This window comes from Thamnophis sirtalis, unplaced genomic scaffold (genome assembly GCF_051295495.1).
Source record: "Thamnophis sirtalis isolate CommonGarterSnake01/CBP01778 unplaced genomic scaffold, rThaSir2_p1.2 scaffold_14, whole genome shotgun sequence".
In the NCBI taxonomy this organism is placed as follows: Eukaryota; Metazoa; Chordata; class Lepidosauria; order Squamata; family Natricidae; genus Thamnophis; species Thamnophis sirtalis.
Window position 1 is genome coordinate 11,507,709 of NW_028261394.1, and position 13,581 is coordinate 11,521,289.

The 13,581-nt window shown below is 45.2% G+C and overlaps 1 protein-coding gene across 1 annotated transcript in view; it reads right to left on the reverse strand.

Annotated features, from left to right (window-relative positions):
- The window catches only part of LOC106546823 (ankyrin repeat and fibronectin type-III domain-containing protein 1), a 355,948-nt gene that overhangs the window by 24,060 nt on the left and 318,307 nt on the right, over nt 1-13,581 (reverse strand). Inside the window, exons 11-14 of the mRNA XM_087728683.1 lie at nt 9,081-9,171; nt 5,047-5,154; nt 2,008-2,107; nt 527-659 (exon numbers count right to left, since the gene is read on the reverse strand). Of these exons, the coding sequence (XP_087584809.1) occupies nt 527-659; nt 2,008-2,107; nt 5,047-5,154; nt 9,081-9,171 (432 nt within the window). The remainder of the gene's footprint in view (nt 1-526; nt 660-2,007; nt 2,108-5,046; nt 5,155-9,080; nt 9,172-13,581) is intronic.

Consider the following 13,581-nt stretch of genomic DNA (forward strand, 5'->3'; position numbering starts at 1 on the left):
CTGTTACTTTCCCACCAAAGGTGGATCCTATTTCCCTACTTGCATTTTTTACATGCTTTCAAACTGCTAGGTTGGCAGAAGCTGGGACAAATAATGGGAGCTCGCTCCGTTACGTGGCACTGGTGATTCGAACCTGCTGACCTTTCTGATCGACAAGTCTTAGCCACTGAGCCACCGGTAGCTGTGATCTTGATTCTATCTCTCTTCAAGAGCAGCAAATTAAAAACCTCCTAAAAAACGGCAAATTAAAACCTCCTAAAACAGTCATTATATCAAGCAGGGCATTATATATCCAGTCAACAGCCTTAATTAATGTATGGAGCTACTTTAGGTGAACAGTCCTAAGGCCAGGGTGGGTGGGGGAAAATGATATTTCACGTCTCCAGATGTTAATGGAAGCAGGAAAATCTGGTTTCAAATAGAGAGAAATCTACAGACAACAGTCTTCCGCTGGGAAGCTGTGAGGTAAAGGATTTAGTGATCATGGCATTCATTCCCAAAATTGTCAATGTTCAAAAGGAGTCACCTTGGTGAACCAAAGGAAATCCTGCATCAGCAAGCAGGAATAGGAGTCATCGATCTCCACCACAGGGACCTGGTCTTCTGGGGTCACCAGAATGTTGTCATCTTTGTAGAATATGGAGGCGAGATAGAGACCCCTGGGAAGAGAGAACATATTTGGGATTTGGAGTTTTTTGGTCATGAATTTTTATTAAAATAGTAAATAGAGAAAAATGGAAATAATAGGAAAGCAGTGTAGGAGAAGGAGGAGGAGGAGGAGAGGACAACGACGGTGAGGAAGAAGAAGGAGGAGGAGAAGGAGAAGAAGAAGAAGAAGAAGAAGAAGAAGAAGAAGAAGAAGGAGAAGGAGAAGGAGAAGGAGAAGGAGAAGGAGAAGGAGGAGAAGGAGAAGGAGGAGGAGAAGGAGGAGGAGAAGGAGAAGGAGAAGGAGAAGGAGAAGGAGAAGGAGAAGGAGAAGGAGGAGAAGGAGAAGGAGGAGGAGAAGGAGGAGGAGAAGGAGGAGGAGGAGGAGGAGGAGGAGGAGGAGGGAAGAGGAGAAGAAGAAAGGAGGAGGAAGAGGAAAGAGGACGAAAGAGTAAAGAGAGGAGGAGGAGGAGGAGGAGGAGGAGGAGGAGGAGGAGGAGGAGGAGGAGGAGGTAAAAGTGAAAAAATATGGAAGTTCTTGGTCATCTGTCATGGTTGTCCCAAAGGTGCTTTCTTTTTTCAAGTGGTAACTGGACTTTCTTTATTTTTCCTTGAAAACATTTCACTTCTCATCCAAGAAACTTCTTCAGTTCTGACTGAACCGTGGAGAGTGGAAAGATTTATATTCCTTTCTAACTGGTTAATGACCAGTGGACTGCAAGGAATATAAATCCTTCCATTCTCCACCATTCAGTTGGAGATTCAGATTCTTGGATGAGAAGCAGAAGGTCTTCAAGGAAAAACACGGGAAGCCCAGTTGCCTTTTAAAAACACACCATTGAGTAAAAGGGGGAAAAAAAAGAAAAAGACTTCGGATTCTTTTTAACGCAGTAAAATGAGATCATGATATTCACTCTCAACTTTGTACTTTTGCCTAATAATACCTACAAGCCATTTCTATAACAACAAACCTATCAAATCAGCTAAACCCTAAACCAAACTTTTCATTCTTCCCCCCACCTCGAGCACAAAGTCCAGAAACGGTTTCCAAAAAGAAACAAAATTAATTCTAGTCTTTCCTTTAATCAAAGGAGCCGATTTAGTTGTCTCTGCTAACTCCATCAACTTTGGCATCCATTCATCTATTATGGGAATCAAAATATCATTCTGGAAGAGAGAAAACATTTATGAAGGATTCTCTCACCATGGATGATGGAGAGAGACCTTCTCCCAACTTTTCTCCTTCTACTTGGCATGTCTGGGAAAACACTAAAGCAAAAGATTCAATAGAAAGTTTCACAGCCGTGGGAGAAGATACAAAATACTATGTCCTAGGGAGCCCCACTTCCCAAATCGTCTTACCTTTTCAGGGTCTTTAAAAATTTGCTACCAGGATAGAAGAGAAACTTCAGACTTTTGGAGACGGAGTGTTTTCTACTCTGGGGTTGATTCTTGCAGGGCTCTGAAAATCAAGGAGTAGAAATGGTCAAACATCTAACTTCTATTGCTGTCTCTTTTTTCCTTTCCTCCTTAATTCGAGCTATATTAAATGTGCAAGGACCGAAGGAACCTGGAGAGGCTTAAAACAAATCAGTGAAAGACACAAAATATATAAATGATGTATTTCAAGTGAGATCTTTTAATGCAGGAATTTATCAGCACAAATGCAACACAATTGTAACAAAAGCAACAGTAAAAATAATGGTTTTCTGTCGTGATGGTCTCTTGTGATGAGCCGATAGAGAAAGGAAGCATTATGCTTCCTCCCATATTTGGGCATACCAGGGGTTGTGACACAAAATACATACATGTGTGTGTGCGTGTGTGTGTGTATGTATGTATGTGTGTGTATGTATATATGTGTGTGTATGTGTGTGTGTGTGTATATATATATATATATATATATATATATATATATATATATATATATATATATATATATATATATATATATATATATATATATATATATATATCATACATATATACACATACATACATACATACATACATACATACATACATACATACATACATACATACATAAGCCAATATTTTTACTGTTGCCTTTGTTACATTTGTGTTGTATTTGTGCTGATAAATAAATAAAGGGAGACTAGTATAGATCTATTTCAAGCTATTTAGCTCTTATCAGCTAGCCATACCCTTACTAGTATTAGAACCTGTGCTGTATTACATATTAGGCAGTTGTGTTAACCACTAAGTCACAAAGTTCTCCTCCTTTATCAGCTGAGCCAGGGAAATAGGTATGTATTTAGTATCACAACCCCTGGTATGCCCAAATATGGGAGGAGGCATACTGCTTCCTTTCTCTGTCTATCGGCTTATCACAAGAGACCATCCAGACAGAAAGCCAATATTTTTACTGTTGCCTTTGTTACATTTGTGTTGTATTTGTGCTGATAAATAAATAGTGCCGTCCCGTTACTTGTCCAGGCTTCTGCCAACCTAGCAGTTCGAAAGGACGTAAAAAATGCAAGTAGAAAAATAGGGACCACCTTTGATGGGAAGGTGACAGCGTTCCATGTGCCTTTGGTGTTGAGTCATGCCAGCCACATGACCATGGAGACGTCTTCGGACAGCGCTGGCTCTTCGGCTTTGAAACGGAGATGAGCACTGCCCCCTAGAGTTGGGAACGACTAGCCCATATATGCGAGGGGAACCTTTACCTTTATCTGCCTTCCTAACAAATCTTCTGGTGGTGATCTCTCAGCATCTTCTCACTTTAACCTTCCTTTTTTGTTACTTTCCTTTTCAGCTCTTCTAAAATCTGTATTTCTTCCATGCCTCTCTTCCGCAGAAGTCTTCATCTTTTTGTCTCTCTCTCTCTGCTATTAATGGATCTCTTTCATAATTACTTTAATTATATTACTTTAATTGTGCCCTATGTTTGCTTATTGTCTTCATCTTCATAACCCTGTGAGGGATGTCATAATTATTCTAATTTAAAGCAGCAGAAAATTAAAGGATAGGAAAACCCGGTTTCCCACTTGTTCCAAAATGAAATTCAGAGAAAAGAGAGGGGGGGGGGGGGGAAAGTAATTGGATCCGACTTTCTTAGATCTAATCTATTCTATTGGGTCAAACCGTTCTGGATGTTGCATCAGGAAGCCATTAAGATTTGATCCCATGCTTCTCAAGAAGTAACCCTGTTGGCTGTGACAATTACTTTCCCACTATTCTTACATTTTAGTCTTCTCCTTTTTTTCTTTCTTTCTTTTTTTTTGGCATGGGGTCCTTTAACCGCTGTCAGAGATGGGAGTGTGTGAAATGTTAAATATCTGGAAAACGCCACAAACTGTCAGGATGGCTGTTCCATAAAAGAACTTTTTTTCATGCCCACTGCCATCTGTTGTGGCTGGCCACCCCCTCCTCCTCCTCCTCTTCCTTTCTCCTCCTCCATTCTGCAAAACCCATTCCTTTCTAGCCCCGATGATGTTCCCTAGTTAGGTCATCTGCAAGAAAACAGCCTCGCTTGGAGAAGGACCCCGTTTCTCTTTAAACCAAGTCCCCCCGTTGCCCCCCGCTTTAATCGTTTGGCTCCAATCAAAGCGTATTTATTGCCGACCCAGGTATAGAGCCCTTCATGGTATTGGATCTGGGTACTTGAGAGACCGCCTGCTGCCAATTACCTCCCAAAGACCCATTAGATCACACAGGGTTGGCCTCCTCCGGGTTCCGTCTACCAGCCAACGCCACCTGGCTACTACCCGGGGGAAGGCCTTCTCTGTGGCAGCTCCGGCCCTCTGGAACGAACTCCCAGCAGGGATTCGGACCCTCACCTCTCTCCAGGCCTTCCGAAAAGCCGTCAAAACCTGGCTTTGCCGGCAGGCCTGGGGTTGATGAGTTCCCCTCCCCTCTCGACTTGTGTGGTTGTGTGATTCTTGCCTATTTTAATTACTTGTATTCTGTTCTATGTTCCCCTTTTCCCCCTTGAATTGTTCGCCGCCCTGAGTCCCTCCCGGAGAAGGGCGGCATACAAATAATAAAATTCAATTCAATTCAATTCAATAGACTGCTGAAAGGAGAAATGGCTTCCTCTCTGCAAGGAACCCGAGCCTCACAAACAGTTTCTAAACTCAAGTTTAGTTTTTTGTGCCTGAATGGATTTGATGGTTGTTTTCCTTCTCCCTCTACCAACTCATTTCCTTCCCTCTGCTACCTATTGCATGGCTCTCCCTAGAGACTCCCTGGTGTTTACAAGCAGCCCAGGGAGAATAACAACAGAGCTGAATTCAATTACATGAAAAGTTATTTGCTTGGATTGGCATCGACTAGCCACGTTCGGCATCCGCACGCTGAAGCCAGTTGCAACGTCCAACATATACTTGGAATACTTTCCTCCGCCGGATCCCCAAATTGACACGCGACGGGACTCACCGTGACACACGCAGTGTTGGTGCACCATCTTCACCTGGTTGAGGAGGTGGTCCAGCGCTTCGGCTTGCCCTCTCTGACGTGGGGCCCTCCCGTCGTATTCTCTCCAATCTGGAGTGGGCATAGGAGGAAACAGGTGAGCGGCAAGAGTGCATTATCCGTGCTTGCATAACCTAGTTTGGTTATGAAACGTCTCCAAGAAAACTTCCAAGCTCAGAGAGTACCAAGGACCCCACAGTTCAACCCTGAGGTACAGATATTCTCCTCTACTGGTAGTGGGCTTTACTGTAGTTTGTAGATAATGCAATTCCACTTGGTCAATACAGACACAATAACCCAACAGAAGTAACCGTTGATGGGAATAATAATTTGCAAGGATGGTGTCACCATCAAATCCCTATAAATAAGCAAGGTCATCTCTTTTGCCATTTGGGGCGTGGCTGGGGTGGGCGTCAGAGGTGGGATCCTACCGGTTCAGACCAGTTCGGCCGAGTAGGTAGTAACTCGGTCTGCCACGCCCACAAACTAGTTCTATCGCCGCCACCGTAGGCCCCGCTATCTTGTTTTTTCCTTCTGCGCATGTGTGGAAGCATTTTTTTTTTACTATTGCGAATGCGTGCATAGCGTGCATTAAGCACGCACACGCCCTGAGAGAACCGGCGGTAGCAGAAGCCAGAACCCACCCCTGGTGGGTGTGGCCAGCTCGATGTCACTCATGTCGGGGGGCACCTGTGATTACCCGAGCGCTCTGCCAGCGAAAACAAGCTCCCAAACTCCGTTTTCAGCTGCTACGGCCTCCTGCAACCCTCTGCCAGCAAAAACAGAACTCCGTTTTCCCTGGCAGAGGGCTAGTCCTTCATTGTTTCCAAAACAGCCCCGTGGGCCAGATCTAAGCACCCCGTATGCCAGATGTGGCCCCTGGGGGTCTTGAGTTTGAGACCCCTGAGCTAGACAAGTCACCCCTATAAGGCCTCCTCCTTGTACTTCTTAATGATGAGGTGGCCCATCTACTGAACAGCATGGGCAAATGTGTGAGTTACACTAGCTTTACATTCTTTGGTTAACACACACACACTCCGTGCCATAGTTTTCCACAGAAAGTTCAGCCCCATTAATTTTGGCTGAAGCCGAGTGCTATTTTTAGGTATTTTAAAAACACCCGAGGAGGTGCCCTGAATTTTTATGGAGCAGACATTGAATTCTTTTGCTTAAAAAAAAAAAATTAGAGGAGTTTTTAAAAAATATATATATATATATATGAAAGTCAGAAATAATTCATCGCTAATCTTGGCTGTGTCCAACAGTTGCTTACAATAATAAGGGAGCTGAATCTGGAGGGCCCAATCTATCAGACGGATTTAATTCAAACTGTGGTTTTGGTGGCGTTTTCTTAAAGCCATTGCCCTTTCACCCTGGAAGGAGTCGAGATCTAGAGCAGACCCAGGTTTGAAGAGCACGGATGGGAAAATGGGTTAAACCTCAGCGTCACCACACAAACATAAAAGGAAGAGGTTCCCCTCTCACATGTGTGCTAGTCGTTCCCGACTCTAGGGGGCGGTGCTCATCTCTGTTTCAAAGCCGTAGAGCCAGCGCTGCCTGAAGATGTCGGGGGTGGGGGGGATAAAAAGAGAATAAACCTAGAGCTGAATTAAAACTATTTGTGTTCGTGCGAGACTCCCTTTTAAGCCACAGTTTGCCATGACGGTTGAAAGCATGACAATGTCATGTTGTCTGATGTGATGACGTCACTCAGCCGCATGACAAAACCGTGTCAACCCTCGAGAGTCAATGGGGAAGCCCGGTTCACTTAAGGACTGGGTTACAAACATAACAATGGCAATGATTCACTTAACAACTGTGGCCAGAAAGGTTGTAAAATGGAGCAAAACACGCTTAACAAATGTCTCGCTCAGCAGCATGAATTTTGGGTTCCATGATGGTCGTACTTAGAGGACGACCTGTATATAAAAACAGCCTTTGACTTGTAAACAGGGTAAATATTTCCTGTTTGCTCATCGAGAATGTAATTAAAGGTAAAGGCTCCCCTCGTCATTCCCGACTCTAGGGGGCGGTACTCATCTCCGTTTCAAAGCCGAAGAGCCAGCGCTGTCCAAAGACGTCTCTGTAGTCATGTGGTCGGCATGACTAAACGCCGAAGGGGCACGGAGCGCTGTTACCTTCCCACCAAAGGTGGTCCCTATTTTTCTACTTGCATTTCTTACGTGCTTTCGAACTGCTAGGTTGGCAGAAGCTGGGACAAGTCACGGGAGCTCACTCTATTACACAGTGTTAGGGATTTGAACCGCCGACTTACTGACCTTTCTGATCGACAAGCTCAGTGTCTTAGCCACTCAGGCACTGTGACCCTCTGACACATACATACTGATCAGCTATTATGTATAGGTAATCCTCAACTTACAACAGTTCCGTGTCCGTTCACGGCACGGAAAACAATGACTTTTGACCATTTTTCGCACTCACAACCAGTGCAGCATCCCCAGGTTACATGATCAAAATTCACATGCTTGGCACCTGGTTCATATTTACGAGGGTAGCAATTTCCGGGAGTCATGAAAATCAATAGGAAGTCCAGATTCACTTAGTCACCGTGTTACTCACTTAACAAACGCAATGATTCCCACTTTGGTAAGAAAAGTCATAAAATGGGGCAAATTCACGTAACAAATGTTTCACTTAGCAACATAAATTTTGGGCTCATTTGTAGTTATAACTCGAGGACTACCTGTATTTAAAAATCTGGTTAACTAAGCATCCAAATTTTATTCTGAATTGTTATTCCATGGTTTGGATCATAAACAGCCATTGATGAAAATCTGTTCAGGTCACGGTTCTCCCAAAGGTGCTTTTTCAAGAGGCAACTGGGCTTTCTGATTTTTCTTTGAAGATGTTTCTCTTGAAGACACAGATAAGCCTCCAAGTGGCCTCAACGACTGTCTAAAAGGGTGCAAAAGACTAGCTGTCTGCAAGGAGCATAAATCCTTCCATTCCCCACTGTTGTGGCCCAGCAGGAGCCGTTGGAGTTGCAAATAGACTCTGACAGCGAGGGGCCCATGAGTCGGCTCTGGAAGATGTGGACGACCCTGGACAGGGTTCAGACTCTGAGCAGGGACCAGAGAGGCTGGTTGGCCACCAGGAGGCGCGGAGCAGCGGTGAAAGCCAAAGGGAGTTGGTCCCTGAGGTCAGGCCCTGGAACAGTGGGGAGGAACTAAGAGAGTTGGTCCCAGACGCTGGGCAAAGGTGGGCAGATAAGCGCCAAGAGCAACTACGCAGATACAGAAGATAATTGGACCCAGGTGGTTGTAATTAGACTCCTCCCAAAAGAGTATATAAGGAGAGACTTTGGGAGGAGGCTGTTTGCAGGATTCAACTAATATACCAACGCTGGAGAAGCTCTCGTGTGTATTTCTTATCTTGGAAGTCTGGATTGCTGCCAAAGTCCTGTTGGTGTGTTAATTTACTGTGAATAAATTGTCTGGCAGTAATCTTGTCTTGGAGTGCCTTGGTGTATGGGGGAGGGGGTGTCAGAACACTCCACCATCCAGTCAGAGCTGAAGAAGCTTCTTGGATGAGAAGCGAAATGTGTTCAAAAGAAAAAAAAAACAAGGAAGTCCAGTTGCCTCCTGAAAAAGCACCTTTGGGATAACCATGACCTGGATGACGGAGAATCTCTACAGACTTTTGAGCTATACAATTTGGGATGAAGACCCTTGGGATGGTGTGGGAGTAGGAATGGATTTCCAGAGGAAAAATTGTAGACTACAGGAATTATTTGCACCACTCAGGTGACCTTGAGGACACAGGTAAAACTCCAAGTGGCCTCAATGACCCTCTAAAAGGATGCAAATGATCAGCTCTGTCTGCAAGGGATATAAATCCTTCCATTCCCCACTATTCCTATCAGAGCTGAAGAAGCTTCTTGGATGAGAAGTGAAACGTCTTCAAAAGAAAAACCAGAAAATCCAGCTGTCTCTTGAGAAAAGCCCTTTGGGGACAATGCTTCCGTTCGTCATACTTACTCGAGGGGATGGCATAGGGGGGTATGGATGTCTGTGGGGCTCCCCAGCCCTTCATGTTGTAGGCAGATACCTGGACATAGTAAGGTGTACCCTGTGAAGAAAAAAAAAAGACACCTGAACCCAGAGGCTAGCTTAAAGCTCAACAACTACACAATATATACTCAAGGGAGTCCTTGACTTTCAACAGTTCATATAGTGACCATTCAAAGTGACCACTGTACTGAAAAAAGTGACTTATGACCGTTTTCCACACTTACGACCTTTGCAGCATCCCCAGAATCACGTGTTCAAAATTCAGCCGTTCATATTTATGACGCTGGCCAGGGTCCCAAGATCACCCAAACCCCTTTTGCAACCTTCTGAGGAGCAAACTCAATGAGGAATCCGGATTCACTTAACAACCGGGTTACTGACTTATCAACTGCAGTGATTCACTTTAACAAGCAGTACAAGTATAAATCTTTATTACGGCCGAAGACCAGCAATACACCTTACTTTTTACGATATGTTCAAAAGTACTGACATTAAGATATAATTAAAAAGTATTGACGTTAAAAGTGGATAATAATGTACATGTTCTCAATTGTTCGGGTCACTCCCTGGTTCACCTGGTTACAAAGCCAGTAAGTATACGAGTAAATACAATGGTCCAGAAATTGTTAGGGATATGTCCAAATAATTGGTACAAGATGACAACTATACTTCTGTGTTCTGACCCCCTCCTCCATCCAGTAATGAAAGCCGAGACACGCTTAATGAGAATGTCCTTTAATAACAAGACCAGACTCTCGGTGGCTGAAAGCCAAGTAAACAAACAGATAAGGACCTTGGCAGCAAGGCCGACAAACCTTGGCAGCAATTCAGACAAACTCTGGCAGCAATCCAGCCTGCCAAGTTTGTTTCTCTTTAGTCAAAGTGTTGACTTCTGCAAGAAGGGCATGACACAAGCAGTCTGTTTTATAGTCTGGAGAGAAGCCTAATGACCATCAGCTGAGCGTAATTACCTCCTGTAATTACGTAGTTGTTCTTGACGCCGAGTAGCTCTTCGACAGCGTGCATCCAGGAACAACTCACTGTTGGTTTCTGGATCACTTTCCCTTGTCTCCTCCCCACTGATCCAAGGCTCAGGCGCCACCTGGTGGCCAACCAATCTCTCTGTACCCTGCTCGGAACCCTGTCCAGGGTCCTCCACATCCTCCAGGGCCGACTCATAGGGCCCCTCGCTGTCGGAGTCTGGTGGCAATTCCAACGGCTCCTGCTGGGCCACAACACTTCTGTAACCAATTTTTTTCTTGTGGACATTGCAGCCGCACAGAACTTTGCCACTGCATATGTTGTAGCCGGGTTTGTCTCCTGGAGGAGAAAGCCTAGATAAAAATTGCCTGCACTCCCTGGCAATCTTTCTAATAAGGGGAGAATATGTGCAGACAAGTGGTGGGTTTCAAATTTTTTTAGAACCTCTTCTGTAGGTGTGGCTTGCTTTGTGGGAGTGGCTTGCTGGCCACGTGACTGGGTGTGAGTGGCTTGCCATCCATGTGACCAGGTGGGAGTGGTGCCATCCATGTGACTGGGTGGGTGTGGCCAACTTGTAAAATGTTGTGAAACTCACTTAATAATGCTCTTGCTTAGCAACCAAAATGTTGGCTCAGAAACTCTGGCATTTGAAGCGTGCAAGTCTTAAAGCTGTCAAGTTACAAGACCCTTGCACCCCTAACCCTTTAGAACCCCCCCCCCCCCAGCGGTGTTCAAACTTGACAGCTTTAAGACTTGTGGACTTCAACTCCCAGAATTCCTCCTCCAGTCATGTTGGCTCAGGAACTCTGGCATTGAAGTGTGCAAGTCTTAAAGCTGTCAAGTTACAAGACCCTTGCACCCCTAACCCTTTAGAACCCCCCCCCCAGCGGTGTTCAAACTTGACAGCTTTAAGACTTGTGGACTTCAACTCCCAGAATTCCTCCTCCAGTCATGTTGGCTCAGGAACTGTGGCATTGAAGTGTGCAAGTCTTAAAGCTGTCAAGTTACAAGACCCTGGCACCCCTAACCCTTTAGAAAAAAAGCCCCCAGGGGTGTTCAAACTCGACAGCTCTAGGACTTGTGGACTTCAACTCCCAGAATTCCTCCTCTCGCTTTTCATCTTGATGATGTGCGGACAGGCGGGGGGAGGGAGCTGGAACCGGTTCTAAACGGCACTGTAGATTTGTGGAACCTCTTCTATAGAAGAGGTTAGAACTGGCAGGAACCCACCCCTCGTGCAGACCTACAAGCTCTGTATAGTCAGTGTAATGGCAGTTATAAGAGAACACCAATTGCAGAACCGGTTTGTATATGTGGTAAAGGAGAAGTGGAAGATATCTCACTTGTTCTATCACTTTAACAAGCAAGAAAGGTTGTAAAATGGTGGGGGGAACTCACTTAAGAAAGTGAGGATATATGTTAAAATTATTAATATGAAGGATGTCTACTGAAATGAAATGACTAACACCATCAACATTAAAGGGAGCTCGCTCAGATGCTGAAATATACCATGTAAATGAGATGAAGAGAGTGGAAGAGAGAAGGGAGACAAGAGGAGGAAGAGAGGGGTTAGGAGAGTGGGTAAGGGGGGGAGCAATATATAGCAATAGCAGTAGACTTATATACCGCTTCATAGGCCTTTCAGGCCTCTCTAAGCGGTTTACAGAGAGTCAGCATATTGCCCCCAACAATCTGGGTCCTCATTTTACCCACCTCGGAAGGATGGAAGGCTGAGTCAACCCTGAGCCGGTGAGATTTGAACCGCTGACCTGCTGATCTAGCAGTAGCCTGCAGTGCTGCATTTAACCACTGCGCCACCTTGGCTCTTAGAGGAGAAGGGAGAAGGGAGAGGAGAAGCAAAGGAAGGAATGGGAAGAGGAGAGAGGAGAAGGAGAGAGGAAGGGGAAGTAGAGAAGGAAGAAGGGAGGTAGGGAGGAGAAAGGGAGAAGAGGCAAGAAAGCGATGGATAAGGCATAAATATGGTGGATGCAAAACAGAACAGCAAATGATAGTCTTTGGGGGTTGATGGTAAGACAAATTAACATAATACTGAATAATACAAAATAGTGTTGGTTATGATGTAAGGGTATACTTGTGGCTATTTGTATGAAAATTAAATAAAAAATAAAAAACGTATTAAAAAAAAGAAATCTCTCTCTTCACAACAGAAATTTTGGGCTCAATCAAGGTCGTAAGTCGAGGACTACCTGTTCAGGCCACTTCAGCTGACTGTTATCTGCAGTTCAGCGATTCAAATCTCATCGGCTCAAGGTTGACTCAGCCTTCCATCCTTCCGAGGTGGGTGAAATGAGGACCCAGACTGTGGGGGCAATTTGCTGACTCAATTTGCTAAAAATCTGCAAACCGCTTAGAGAGGGCTGAAAGCCCTATGAAGCAGTATATAAGTCAAATAAATAAACAAACAAACAAAAAACAAACAAACAAACAAATAAATAAATAATTGACAGGGCGGCTTCATTGGCTTTGCAGGAATGTGGGGAGGGGCAACCCGAGACAGCTCAGCCCAGGGCCCCTCGGGATTGGGACAACTTGTAAGCAGGGAGGAATGGGGTGGAGGGGGGGGGCGCAGGATGGCTGAGAGAGGACAAGGAGTGAACATGAGGAGCGATGGAGCTCAGGCGGTGAGCAAGGATGACCCGCTCCTGATCCCTGAGCACGGAGAGTGGAGAGAAGGTGGGAACAGCGCAGGCTGACCAGGAAACTCCGCCCCTCTTCACAAGGCACACCTGGGGGACTGAGATTTAAGGGGATGCTATGGGAAGGGGCGTTTATCAGGAACAAACGCTGAATGGGTAGAGTTTGGTGTGCCAATAGAGACATTTGGAGTTTGCAGGATTGCTTGCTTCTTCCTGAATTCATGGACTCAGTACCTTGTTCTCTACTTTATGGAGTCCTTGTTTGTTCCTAGGTTCATGGATTCCTTTCCCTCTTCATTTTTTTTGCTGGACTGGGCCCAGCCAGAGGCTGCTGTCTCTCTCTGTGCGCGCACACTTTGCTCTGGGACTTGCCAAGAACGTGGGAGCATGGGGGTGGGGGAAAACTTGGGAGCATTAAAAGGGAGCTTGAACTCTCGGCCTGGCTGTGTGACCTCCGTGCCTTATTTGATTGACACCCTGCCTTTCTGCTCTGACATCATATTTGGATCGATAGATTTGACATCCAAAAAAAAAAAAGAACTCTGGGAATGAAAATTGGCTGATCCCACTTTTGCCAACTGTTAGAAGCGGCTTGGGATGACAGTTGGCAAAAGCTGGATCAGCCACCATTCCCACTTTTCATTCCCAGAGTTCGTTTTTTTTCCCCACGGGCAGAGCTATTGCTCTGGTTTGGATGTCAAATCCATCGATCCCTGTCGGAGCAGAAAGGCAGGGTGTCAGTCAAATAAACTTCGCTTCTGGGTCGAACGGCTGCCGGCTGAAAGAAGCCAGCGGATCGATCTGTTTTGTTCCCTGGAGACCAATGCTTT